The sequence below is a fragment of the Cebus imitator genome, unplaced genomic scaffold, assembly GCF_001604975.1.
Source record: "Cebus imitator isolate Cc_AM_T3 unplaced genomic scaffold, Cebus_imitator-1.0 Scaffold732, whole genome shotgun sequence".
Classification (NCBI taxonomy): domain Eukaryota; kingdom Metazoa; phylum Chordata; class Mammalia; order Primates; family Cebidae; genus Cebus; species Cebus imitator.
This window is the reverse complement of record NW_016108047.1, coordinates 441623-455472: the sequence shown is the minus strand read 5'-3', so window position 1 is coordinate 455472 and position 13850 is coordinate 441623. Positions and strand designations below refer to the sequence as shown.

Here is a 13850-nt window from a genome sequence, read left to right as displayed (position 1 = left end):
TTGGATCCTGTAAGTGGATCACTTGTCCCCATGAGAACAGGTGTTCTGGCCTGAGTGCTATCGGCTTTGAGTGGCTGCCTTGCCCTTTCGCCATGGAGAGGGCTTCTTCTGAGGCCCATTGCAGATTCTCCCGCTGGGTTTTGACAGTTGTGAGGGAGGAAGTGGCCTGGAGTTGGCATTTGTGAATCTTGCACTTTGGTCACATACGGAATGAGAACCTTTCTTACCTTTGCAGACGTGAATGCCACTTTGTTCTGTGTTCTTTAGAAGACGTGGCTGGCGACCGTGGCCTGTTCACCTGGGTCTGCTGTTGGTTGTTCTGAGGCTTCGTGTCAGCAGAGGCTGTGCTTTCCTGGGGCAGGTGCAGGGCAGATCCGCATTCTTGTTCTCTCGTGAGCATTACAGTCTGGTGACCCCAGCGCAGCCATTTCCTGCATGTACTGGCACAGAGACCGGCTCCTCAGCTGGGCTGCAGGGTCCGGGGAGCCTGTCCCTGGCAGGTTTCCTCCACTTAGGGGCAGGCCATGCAGTGGCTCACAGGGTGAGGTGCAAACTTAAATCCCAGAGAAGGAGAAATGAGAGTGTCTGATTGCATTGCCTGTGACTTAGCGTGAATCTTTCTAGAACAAGTTGCTGTAGCGAAAGGTGAACCACCTGTGTTCCGGGTAGCCGTGTTCCCACTGGCACTTCCCAGGGTACCACGTTCAGCTGCCGGAGACGTGTTCTGTCACACACAGTTGTAGATTTGAACCCGTGCATTTCTTGGCCTTTTTAGCAACGTTTAATAATCACATTTCTCATTGCAGATATCAGTTGCTAGGGATAGAGGGTGCAGCTGAGCCCACACCATGCGGGGTGTCTAGGGTCTGAGCAGAGTTGGGTGTGTCTCCAGTGGGGAGGGTAGTGCCCACTTTGGAACTGCCCATGTGGGTTTTGTGAAAAATCCGAGGTGTAAGCAAAGTGCAGAAACGTGTAGCCCCGGCCCTGATGGAGAGAGTGTTATCTCATCCAGTGAGCACGACCAGAGGTCAGGCTGGGGGATGAAGCACAGATGTCAGACCGTCCTGACTCCGGATTGCCGACAATTTCCCATGCGTGAGCTCCTAATCAAGTTAAAATATTATAATAGGAAAATGGTTGTTAAGCAAACATATACTGATTTGTGGTAAAGATTTCAGTTCATGAAAGATGGATAGAAAGGAGGACTGCATGGGGCCGGGTACGGTGGCTCGTGCCTGTCACCCAGCACTTTGGGAGGCTGAGGCGGATGGATCACCTGAGGTCAGGAGTTTGAGACTAGCCTGACCAACATGGTGAAACCCCAGACAGAAACGTCTCTACGTTTCTGTATAAAAAATATAGAAACTAGCTGGGCATGGTGGCGGGTGCCTGTAATCCCAGCTACTCAGGAGGCTGAGGCAGGATAATCGCTGGAACCCAAGAGGAGGAGGTTGCAGTGAGCCAGGATTGCGCCATTGTACTCCAGCCTGGGCGACAGAGCAAAACTTAAAAAAGGGGTGAGAATTTGTGGGGTTGGGGCAGGTAGATTTCAGTCTTCTCATTGTGTGGTGTTCCCATCTGAGTAAATACAAAGAAACAGTTGTCCTGTTTGCTTTATGTCAAAGTTCCTGATTGTACTTACTTTTAAAACAAGTTCTGTGATGTGAACAAGAGTGTGTAATTAGGTCCTGGAGAGAATGCTTTGGGATCGATTCTGGATTCAGAAACTGCTTTGGGACAGACCTGAAATACAGAACAATCCCCAGCAGTTTCACGAAGGGCCCAGAATGGGCTTCTCATGCAGGACGTTCCTGTGGAGGCCTCCATGGGGCATGGCGCGCTTGCCCCTGGGTGCCCAGGAAGGAGGCCAGGAGAGCTCTGGGAGCCAAGGCCAGCCATAGAGATGTTTATGCCTGCACCCCCAGCATGTCTGGACACGTGGTGAGTGAGAACAAGATGGGAATTTGGAGCAAGGCCTTGTCAACTTAAATCCCACATACTTTTAAAATTTGTTTTCCTCCACACATTCTTGATGATGTCTTTTAAAAACATGTTGAAAATCAGGATTTTCAGTGTACTTCTGACTATCTAAATTTAGAAATCCTGACTTTTTTCCAGTACATTGAACATCCAGAAGAACCACATGGCGCCCGTGTTGCTGGGCTCCCGGCCTGTGGAGTGCTGCTGTGTCAGAGGGTGGCGGCCCAGGCTGGCCCCATTCTGAGGGTGACTTGAGGATTGCCGTGTTGTCCACTGTCTGCTTTTTCATGATATCAATGAAGTACCCTCCTGCACTTATTTACTAACCTGGAATTGATGGGCTGCTTAGTTCACAGAACTCTAGTGTTAGAATTTTCCCTGGGAAATCCTTTCTTAAGTAATTGAACATTTAATTAAAATGGCGCTCAGACCTGGGACAGTGGGCATTCCACTTTGACTCGGGTCCAGGGTTTGGGGCACGAGAGATGATGCGGCTAGACAGGAAGGTGGAGTGAGGCTCAGAAGGACCCAGTTCCAGTGAAGGAGTTGGGGGCTTTGTTCTGTGGTCATCAGGACGCAAAGGAATGAAACCATCAGAGCCCTCCTGGACCAACGTGGGGAAGACAGCCCTGAGCACTGGGAGGGAGTAGAAGGCACAGTACTCTAGGCAGAGAACACGGGCCGTGGACAGTGCCCAGGCAGGCCATGTGCTGACCCCAGGAGGAGACAGGTCATAGGCGATTCAGACATTTGAAGATGGGGAGCACCTGAAGGCCCTCATGCCAGGTTGCTGGGGGCCCTGGGAGAGGGGCCCATTTGCAAATGAAAAGACAGTCACGGGAGAATGTTCAGACACCATACAAGGGTGGCACCAGGCCGCCCGCACTCATGGATCCGTTCTGCACCCGCATTTCCTTGCCAAGAAAACCGCAGAAGGAATGGTCCCGGTCTGGAGCTTTTTGTGTTGATGAATGAGTGAAGTATAAAGTGCTTAGGCCAGGCTATCACTGCTGCTTCTGTCCTAAGAAAGATTCCGGAACTTGCCCAGGATACCACAGAATCACAGGAGCCAGATGGATCGGGGCGCCAACCACACGTGTGGGATCTCCTGTCTATGGAGTGCTGGAGTTGAGCTGGTGCCTCTCATGGCCAATGTGTGAAAGCTGAGCGGGTGCTCCCAGGAGGAGAATCTCAGCTCCATCTCAGCTGTGTGTTTGCCTGAGGAGGCCTCGCTCTTTGTCCTCCAGACTCTTGCATGTTTGGGTGCAGCCACACCGTTTCCCTGGGGATCTCCCCTTCCCAGGGACACGCCCGCCTCTCTCCCCTGACCATGCCTTCTGTCAGGAGGCTTCCGATCTTTCTGTGACTGTCCTGAGAGCTGTTTTTCAACCCTTCTGGTTTATTCGTTTCCGTTTTCAAACTTTTGTTGTAAACTTTGCATTTCGACCTACGAGAGTAAGTATTCACAAGGTTGGTGTGCAAAAATAGCTTTTTTATATCAGACACGTAAGTCCTGTGAGAAGCCAAGCAGCAGCCTAGAACTCTGTAGACCATTGTTCGTGGGCACCAAGAGGAGGTTAGGCTTGGAGGTGATTCCAGGAAGCGTGTTTGAATGGAGTGGATAGGTGTGGGACTGAGATGGAAGGGGAAACATTGAAAACGCCAGGCCACCAGTTACGCTTGGCAACTTGAAAATGTGCGTTTATCTCTGTTTCTCCCCAAACTGTGCTAAGATGTCAGTGACTGTATAAGGTGTAAATCCACAGGACAAGAAGTCAAATAGAGGAATTTGTGGTTCATCATTTAGCAGAACGGAGAAAGCCAAGATGCAGACACTGGGAGAGCTGTGGGTGCTGCAGGTGTGGAGCCAGGAGAACGGTGTCCAGAAGCAGGTGGCTGCCCCTTCCCTCCTGCCAGCCATTTGTGTTCTCTGGAGAAATTAAATAGGGAGGCTCCAGATTTGGGAATGGTACTGAAAACAGAGGCCCCAGATCAGAGCACACATGTGAAGGGAATAGCCCAGTCCAGAGGGACGAACGTGCCTGTGTTTGGTTATAAAACTGGAGAGGAAGGGGCTCTTCTTTTGGCAAGCAAAACAGCCCAGATGAAAGCCCTCCTGGGAAGAGATGTGGTGTTGTGCCCCCATAAAAAGAAAAAACTCACTTGCAGCTCCTCCAGTGGGAATAAAGAAAAGGTGATGGAAGGAAAAAAAGGAATGGATATTACCCAAAGATTATAGCATCAGTGACGTTTAGCTTCTCACCAATAATGGAAACAAAAGGCAATGAATGAAAGCAACTTTCACCTAGAATTCCATATGTAGGTAAAAGACCCAGTCACATGGGGTAGAAAGAAAAGCACTTTCAGATGTGCCGGGGCCCCAAGTGTTCCTTCTCGTCAGTCCTTTCTGAAGAAGCCATTTGAGGTGCTCCTTTAGGACGGTAGAGTAGAGGGGGCATTGAGGAGCATGAGAACAAGTGACCAGCACAGTGAGTGTCCACAGCTAGTGGGAGGAAGGGCATGGCCCAGTGACTGTAGCACGTCTGGGGTCAGGGCGGAGCTCCAACAGTGGGAAGAAGGGCATGGCCCAGTGACTGTAGCACGTCTGGGGTCAGGGCGGAGCTCCAACAGTGGGAAGAAGGGCATGGCCCAGTGACTGTAGCACGTCTGGGGTCAGGGCGGAGCTCCAACAGTGGGAAGAAGGGCATGGCCCAGTGACTGTAGCACGTCTGGGGTCAGGGCGGAGCTCCAACAGTGGGAAGAAGGGCATGGCCCAGTGACTGTAGCACGTCTGGGGTCAGGGCGGAGCTCCAACAGTGGGAAGAAGGGCATGGCCCAGTGACTGTAGCACGTCTGGGGTCAGGGCAGGGCTCCAACAGGACTTCCAGGAGAAGCGAACAAAGGTTCTTGCCAGGTTGTCAGTGTTTGATCATGGGCAAGAAAAGTATGGGAAACAGTTTTCAGTGCTGCTGGAGAATCATGAAAGGGTTGGCCATAGGTACACTGAAAGCCAAGATAATGGAAAGTGGATTAAAGTATTAACTCCGAATCATTGAAAAGCCTAAGATAGGAAGGTATTTGAGCACACTGTGGACCCTGCAGAAGACCATCTGTACGTAGTCCTGCGTAATGACCACAGTGGCTTGAGGGGTGGTATCTGAAAAGGGCAATTCAGGAAGTCACATTATAAGTCTATATTTATGAACGTAAGTGCCAGGTAACTACTATTTTCACATGAGATTGGTAGTACTCTTGGATTTCCTAAAATGCATCTGTTTGATAAAAAGGTAACTGAAGATCATTTTTAAGAGATCATTTGTGAATGGCGGCTGGAAGAGGCTGGTAGGAGCAGACAGTTCAGTCATCAGGAACTGTAGTGATTTGGACACTTGCTGAAAGAAGAGCACATGGAACTTCACAAAATGGCAGTGTAGGGGCCGTGCTTTACTCAGTTCTGAACTCGCCCGCCTGACGGGGGACCCACATGGGTGCCATCAAAGGCTGATGTTCAGAAACCAGCAGAGTAAGAGGAAGATTAAGCCTGCAGACTCAACAACTGTCCTAAGAGCCCAACATGGAAAACCAGGGACTAAATATTTCTTTTGATAACTTAAAATTTTATTTCTTGTTTGCTTTCAATCAAACGTGACTGATCCTTTCCTGAAGAAGCATCTGTTAGTGATTGGTGCTCAGTATTGGGGCAGTTATTCGTGGGACTGTGAGGGCGACACCCTTCCTGTGGGTTCAGTTTTGTCTAGCTGTGTTCCTGGCCACCCTATTATTACCTGAGTGTAATCAATACCGTGACGGGCAGATTCGGGTCAGTGTTTTTACCAATACCATTAAATCATTTTTATCTGACCACATTAATGTTTTTTTGTGATTCATGAAAGCCATAGTCAAATACAATGTGTTAAAACACTTGGCATCAAATGGAGTAAGTTTCCAGAGAGCAATGTAGAATGAGCAAAGCTGGAAGTTGATGGTATATCCTGGTTACCTGAACCATATTGTTAAATTATCCTATAAGATTTACTTTAAAACTAACTTTAATAATATACTTTTAAGTTTTCTTAAGAATATATATATGACCCATTCTGTATATGTATTACATGGAACGGTCATACCTTGAGTCTGTGTCTTGGGCCTGGTTGCTGTCACCCTAACTCCAAGGAGTCCAGTTGTCACCTGTGGCTGAGTTTGTGTCTTCCCTGTGGTGCAGGGGGCCTTTGCACTGTGAAATGACCATGGTGGCATCCAGGCAGGATTGACCTCCCCACCTGTGGGAGAGCTTCTCCCTCAGCCCTCGCCCTCCTGCCTGTGGACTCTGAGGTGCCCCCATGTCCAGTCCCGTGGGTGGCTCTGGCTTTGCTGTGAGGAGGGAGGGATGGTTTGCTAGAGTCTGCGGACCCCGCTCAGCACAGCCACACCTCACTCTGCTGTTTTCCCTGAAATGCAGGGGTGGACCAAGCTTTGCCGCAAGAACGCCGGCCTCCCGTCACACCTTCCTCTGCCTCCCGCTACCACCGCCGGCGGTCTTCAGGGTCACGAGATGAGCGCTATCGGTCAGGTAAGCACGGGGCAGGGCATGATAGTAATTCGTCCATCTGCTGCTTTTGCCAAGAACGTACCTGTGCCCAGCCACCGGGAGAGGCAGAAGCGCAGTGGGCGTGGGCCTCCGGCAGGCAACAAACCTCCGGCCTTCTGCGCAGACACACCCTCTGGGGAGACTCCAGTGTCCGGTAAATGGTAGCTCTTCACGTGCTTTACAAGCCTGTGTTGTTTATTTAGAATTTCATGCTAATTAAAAAGATGGCAATCTCGTGCCAAATCTTTCTCATTTTTAGGTGTCACTTTTAAATAATTTTGTGATCGTGGTTGCTAGGAGAGTGTTTCTCTTTTTACCCCCAGTGATTTGTCTTCCGGGTGTACTTTTCTAAATGGAAATGAAACTCATACACTGTCACACGTTTCCTGTTTGGTTTTCCTCTGTGTTTTATGAAACCATCTGCATGGGATTGCCTGGAGACTGAGTTGCCACTGTCACCGGGGCTTGGCCAGCTGAAATTTTATTGATTTAGCAACAGAAAACTTAGGCTGTCGGGCGTGGTGGGGCATGCCTGTAATCCTAGCTACTCGGGAGGCTGAGGCAGGAGAAGCACTTGAACCTGGGAGGCAGAGCTTGCAGTGAGCTGAGATCGCACCATTGCACTCCAGCCCGGGAAACAGAGCAAGAGCAAGACTCCATCTCAAAAAAAAAGGCTGGATTTAGTGGCTCATGCCTGTAATCCCAGCACTTTCAGAGGCCAAGGTGGGTAGATCACAAGGTCAGGAGTTAGAGACCAGCCTGGCCAATATGTTGAAACCCCATCTCTACCAAAAATACAAAAATTAGCCGGGCGTGGTGGCATGCACCTGTAGTCCCAGCTACTCAGGAGGCTGAGGCTGAAGAATCTCTTGAACCCGGGAGGCGGAGGTTGCAGTGAGCCGAGATCACGCCACAGCACTCCAGCATGAGCGACAGAGTTTAAGACTCCGTCTCAAAATGAAACAAAACAAACAAACAAACTTAGGCTGTGATTGATGTTTGAATTACTCTGAGAGTTTTTCCAACATGTAGGTTCAAGTTGCTTCTTTAAAAGAAAATCACTTGTGAATTCTTTTGTAGTTCCTGGGACACCAGTTAGGACAGGGGTGATTGCTGCTGATGGACCTGATTCGTGAATCACTTTGTTTTTCACATGCGCGTCACCGGTGTTCTCACATTGAGCTTCATGATAAGCAGGTGAAGTGTGACTGTTGTCTTGTGTGTCAGAAAAGGAGACTGGGGCTAAGGGATTATGGAACTCACCCGGTGGTCGAGGAAATCCTGTGAGTCTCAGCTGTGTTGTAAGGAATCTCTCTGTCCGCACAGGCTCATGTGATTAGCTGCTTTTGCCGCGTCCTCAGTTGCTGTCTGCCTGGCGTCTTGGCGCTGCTGTCCTTTCTATAGGGAAGGTTTTATGGCCGCAGGAAGCGTCACCCATGCAAATGAGAAGGACGCGCCTGACAGCCTGAGTGAAAAGCGGGTGCACCTCCTTAGCATCCCTCCTGCATTCTCCAAGGAGGCTTTGACCCCAGGAAAATGTGTGGGGATGGGATGGAGGAGGATTTGTTCCCAAATCCAACCTCCATTATTTCAGAACTGTCTTAAACCCTGATGCATACCGAGAGCTTCTCTTATTCACACGGGTGTCTTGGATGCACTGTCGCATTCAGGAGAGTGGAGGTGCCTGTGTGCTGTCAGCCTGTGATGAACGCTTCCCTCACCCTGTCAGTGCCACTGTGTTGGTGCCTTGCATGTGAACACACAACACATCAAGATGTGAGTTCACATAGCTTCAGTTCTCACGGAAGCCGGTGGTGGTCTTCCTTCCGCTTTGTAGATGAGGAAACAGAAGTTCAGGGAGGCTGCATGATGACTGAGGATCACACGGGCCGCTCATCACAGTGGGATGAAAGCCTGATGCCTGACCACACCGGAGAGGAGGTCAGCGTCAGTTGCCATTGCGTCTTGTTTCCTACGTTCTGTGTCTCTCCACGGCGCTGCAGGGGGTTGATCAACTGTGTGTTGACCTGGCCTTTGGATCGTGTCATCTTCATAGTCCCAGCTACTTCGTGAGATAAGGGTGGCAGGTTGTGGTTGACTCACGCGCTTCTCTCTAGATAGAAGCCTGAGAGGCGAGTGTAGCAGGAGACAGTGATCTCTTGGCCTCGGATGCATTTTCTGTTCACCTGTGCACCTTATGTCAGCCCTTCAAAGTCAGGAAGGTGTGGGAAAGGCACACAGCGAAGCGGGTGGCTGAGAGTGGGAGGGCGGCTGGAGGAGACCAATGCTTCAGCTCACAGACCGCAGGCTGTGCCCTGCAGGGGAAGTGAGGCTCAGTGTGAGAAGCAGGGTTCATTTCTCCTGTTTCTGTGTGGAATTGTGAAATATAGCACCCTTCATATGCAGTCCCTCCCCTTCCCCATCCTGATTCATGTCTCTGTTGCTATTGTCACCACATGACATTCTGTCGCTCCATCTGCATATCTGTATTAGTTATTTACCTACCTGTCAATCATTCTTCCATTTATCGACCTGTCATGCATCTGTCTGCCCTTTCATCAATCATCCGCTTACCTGTCAATCATCCACTTACATACATCATCCATCCATTTTCCATCTATCATCCATCTGTCTTCCATCTGCCTCCCTATCTCTCACCTTCTCCCATAAGAATACGAGGCCCACACAGGCCAGGATCTCTGCTTGGTTCATTCGTGTTTGCCAAGCACCAATATTGCCTGGCTTCTATATTTTGAAGGAAGGAAGATGGGGGAGCATAACACATTTGGGGAAGGGCAAGAAGTTAGGTAGGAGGGGCCAGGTTATAGCATCGTGTGTGTTATGCTCGGAAATTTGGACTTCATCCTGAAGACAATGAGAACCACTTGAAGATTTTAGGCAAAGGCACTATGGGAGCCAGTTCAGGGTTTGAAGATCACTTTAACGGCATCATGGAACATGGGCTAAAAGTAGGGGAGTCCAAAAGACCCTGATATCTCTTAAGTACTGATGTGTACTTAAGAGATATTGGTCAGGGCTGGGCACGGTGGCTCATGCCTGTAATCCCAGCACTTTGGGAAGCCGAGGCTGGAAGATCACCTGAGTTCAGGAGTTTGAGGCCAGTCAGGCCAACATGGCGAAACCCTATCTCTACTAAAAATACAAAAGTTAGCTGGGTGTGGTGGCACATTCCTGTTATCGCAGCTACTCCAGAGGCTGAGGCAGGAGAATCTCTTGAACCGGGGAGGCGGAGGCCGCAGTGACCCGAGATCACACCACTGCACTCCAGTCTGGGTGACACAGTGATACTATGTCTCAAAAAAAAAAAAAAAAATAGTACCAGTGAGATTTGGAAAATGCTCCAAAGAGAATAGCAGTAGGTCCTGAAGGTTGGGTTAACATGGAGGAACATGAGAGAAAATCAAGGTGACCTTGATGTCCTAGTTATGCACCGGCACAGATGATGCTCCCCAATTCTGTACCCAGGGTGACTCTGAGGTGTCCGCTTATGCACCTGCACAGATGAAGGCCTCTGAATCTGCACCCAGGGTGACTCCGAGATGTCCTAGTTGTGCATCCACACAGATGGCAGTCCCCAATTCTGCAGCTGCCTCTCTTTAGAGAATCAAGCTTACTGTGTGTAGGTTACAGGTGGTAGAATTTACCTTAGCTATTCACTTAGTATGTAGAAGATACTATGAACAATTTTGTAGACATTCCTTGAAGTGTCATTTATGTGAGATATAATGGGAAGCACCATGATTCCATGCATGCTGTTGTAGTTTTTAAAATTTGGGTACTTATCGTTGTTTTTGATCAGTAGTGACTGACTGGGATATGGAGTACACCCTGTGACCTCTGCGTTGCCTGTGAATGCTCAGGTGAGGCTCTCACTTTCTGTAGCCAACACAGAACACTCCCCTTTATATATCTGATATAAACCTCATATATATATATATCAGCTACTCTTCAGTAAAGCAGGAGGGGCATAGGGGCCACTGTTGGGGTTCCTCATTCTCTGCTATTTACTGTTGTTACAGGGATCTAGCTGTGAGTTCTTTAAATTTTGATATGCTATAATTTACTTTCTCTTAGAGTACATGCTCACGTGGTTTTAACAATGAGGTGTTAGGTGAGGGGAGCTTATGTTAGTCTATGACCAGTAGACACATTTCGGAGTTTTCTGTCTGCTGTTTCCTTTCTCCTGAGCCGACCCGGAAGACTGGCGTCATTCATGAGGAAAGGGCTGTGGCTCCTTGGGAGACTCAGCAGCTCAAGCTCTGTGACCACTCAACTTGCAGTAGAGCTACTATGGTTGCTTCAGTGACTGAATTTCATCAGCTAAGAAGTTGTTCTGTCATCTCTTAGATAATTGACCTACTTAACAATTAATCTAGTCAGCCGTTTAATCTTTCCTGGCTGTATTTTCTCATTTCCTTTCTAAACCCATGACCTTACCTTGTAATGAATGTTTATGAAAATTCTTTGTAGTGGTATATATCTCTTCTTTTTAAATCACTTTCTTCTGGAACTTGAGTTTGATTTCAGAAGTGAGTGAATGAACAGGCATTTATTGAGCACCTAGAATATAGCAGAGTCTATTTTAAGCACTTCATTACCTTGACTAGGTAAAGTCTGAGCTCAGATCATAACTTTCGTTATCGCCCTTTTTCGCCCAAACAAGAACTCTGGAAAAGAAAACCCTGAGACTTGTATTCTAACCGAGACCGTGAGAGGGAGAGGACCAGCGCTCACCTGCAGCACGCCTGGGACTGCTGCTGTGTCTTCTGGTGAACAAAGAACCTCTGTATGTGAGTGTGGACAGCCGGGGCTGCCCTCTCAGGCATCAGAACCTGACCTCAGCCTTGCCCTCCTTTGCAGTAGAGTGTCCCTGTGTCCTCTAGGATGGCAAGTTTCCAACAGGGCCCAGGGACCCCCAGGGGTCCAAGACCCTCTCAGGGATGTCTGTGGGGTCATGCTTTCCAGAATGACACAGCCATGTCTCCTGTTCACACACACTCTTGAGCACACAGCGGATTTTCCAAGGCTGCCTGTGGTGGGTTATGGAGGGTTGTTCTGACAGCCAGTGGATTCTGTGACTGTGACATCTTCTTTAATAAAAAGAATAAAATAAAGTGGGGATGCATAGGCTTCTGGTTTCCAGCCCAGCACCTGAGGAGCTTGGAAGTTATCAAACTTGTCCCCATGAGCAAAGAGCTGGACAAACTGAAAATAAACAACTCTTCCTAGATCTGTCAAAGAATTGTGATGATAACCTCAAACCATTGTGCTGTAATTGGAAGTGGACAGCTTGAGCAGAGAGATGGAAAATGTGGGAATCAAAAGGCAATGCTGAAAATAAATACTGCAAGAGCAATGAAGAATGTGTTTGACGGGCCATCAGTAGCCTGGACATGCAGGTCAGAAATGCCACATAAAGAAAGGCTTAGAGAAGGAATAAGTGAAGATAAAATCTTCTTGCCTTTACTCCGTGTTCACCATTTAGCACAACTCTCCACACTTCTGCTTCTGCATATTTGACCAAAGAACAAGAGTGCAGCATGACAATAAGAAATCCTTGTGGAAGGTAACACGGCCGGCCTGTGCCGTGGACACGAAGGGCGGCCGTGGACAGGTGGGGTTCCGCACAGCCTGTCTCATTCAGCCCCTTGCACAACTTTGGCTTCTCCCAGACTCAGCTTCTTCTTGGTCCGCTTTTCAGACTGGGGTCACCCTAAGGATGAGCATCTTGTTGAATGCTCTCACTTGTGGAGTGTTTTCATCGCCACGAGCAGCTCTGCTGTGAGCTCTCTGACGTGGTCACTCATTTAATCCTCACGGCCTCCCCTCTAGCAGGGACTCTTACTGTTCCTAATTTGCATCCCAGGAAACGGGGGTGCGCATAGGTTCAGTAACTTGCTTAAGGTGGCAGAGAGGAGCTGGGGTGTGAACCTGTGTGGCCTGGCTCCCAAGCCTACATCTTCCTGCCCCGCTGCTGTGAAGCCAAGCATCTACCTTGGAGGAACATTCTCTCTTGATTTCACGGTTGTCTTTGACATTGGACGGCAGTCCCCAGGCTGTGTGTGTGATTGTGTAATGCTGTGAGCTCTGTGCAAATAACAGGAGCTCTAGGAAATGGGTCGTGAGTTTATGACTTCAGAAGACAGAAGTGAAGGGAGTACGTTTTTCTAAAGATTTAAACCTGTGGATGTACACAGGAATCTGGGGTACTAGTAACAGCAATACCGACAGCAAGCATAAAGGGTGCATGTTTATACTACCTCTTTGAGGGGTTTGAAGCGTTTGGTTTTTCTTTTTATCCCTGAAATATTCCATTGCTTATTGAACTGCAGGATACTGGTTTCTCCCAGAACAAAACAGATCACAAACTAGTTAAACCAAAAGGAAAGTGGTGTATTAACTTTTATCTGTTTAAAGACCTTAGTTAGATGTTGATGTGGGGACTCAAAATATGAGAGTCTGAAGAGCGAGGACCCATGGCCAGTGACGGCCCTTTGGGACTGACCTTCAAGGAACTGGCTTTGAAGCTGCTGGTGACTGGTTTGATACTGTTCACTTGCTCCCATTTGGAGGTAATTGGCATTGTTGCCTGTCTTCCTTCCTGCTATCAAGATGTGGTGCTAGTAGGTTTATCCTGTGGTCTGTAATACATGGTCATGCAAGACACTAGTGTTAGGACAAGCCTGCATTTCCCAGGTGACCGCGGTATGTGTGTGTCCTGTGGTCATGTCACCCCAGGAATTCATGTCGTCCGTGCCAGTGGACAAGGTGGGATTTGTCAACAGTCTAATCCCTTTGGGCTCTTTAGGTTTAGAAATTTGTAGCAAATCCGTTGCTTCCAGGTATTTGTAAAAGCTGTCACTGAGTGCTGCTGTGTGACCCGTACCTAGTAGTTTGCTGTGTATATTCCATCGTAGGTGATTCTCACGGCAGTCTACAGTATTGCTCCCACTTTACGGATGATGAAAGGGACGCGTCAAGGGATTTGAGAACTTACTCAGTGATCATGGCAGAGCCGGGTGGGATTCTGATACCAAAGCCTGGACTCTTAATCCAGTATTCTTCCATTTCCCTGGAACACAGGAGCATGGGATGTTGCCAGTCCTTTGCCTCTTCCTGTCAGTGAGACAGAATCACAGCTCATGGAATTAAGTGGAAAGAAAAATGAATGTTTCATTTTCATTATTTTAGGAAGAGGTGCTTGCATAAAATGGAGACATAAGGAATGGCTGCATAATGTGTGTGCTGTGATGTTGAACTT

The 13850-nt window shown here is 48.6% G+C and overlaps 1 protein-coding gene across 1 annotated transcript in view; it reads left to right on the top strand.

The window, feature by feature from the left end:
- The window catches only part of DIP2C (disco interacting protein 2 homolog C), a 196776-nt gene that overhangs the window by 15679 nt on the left and 167247 nt on the right, over positions 1–13850 (top strand). The window contains exon 8 of the mRNA XM_037735141.1: positions 6440–6550. Within this exon, the coding sequence (XP_037591069.1) occupies positions 6440–6550 (111 nt within the window). The remainder of the gene's footprint in view (positions 1–6439; positions 6551–13850) is intronic.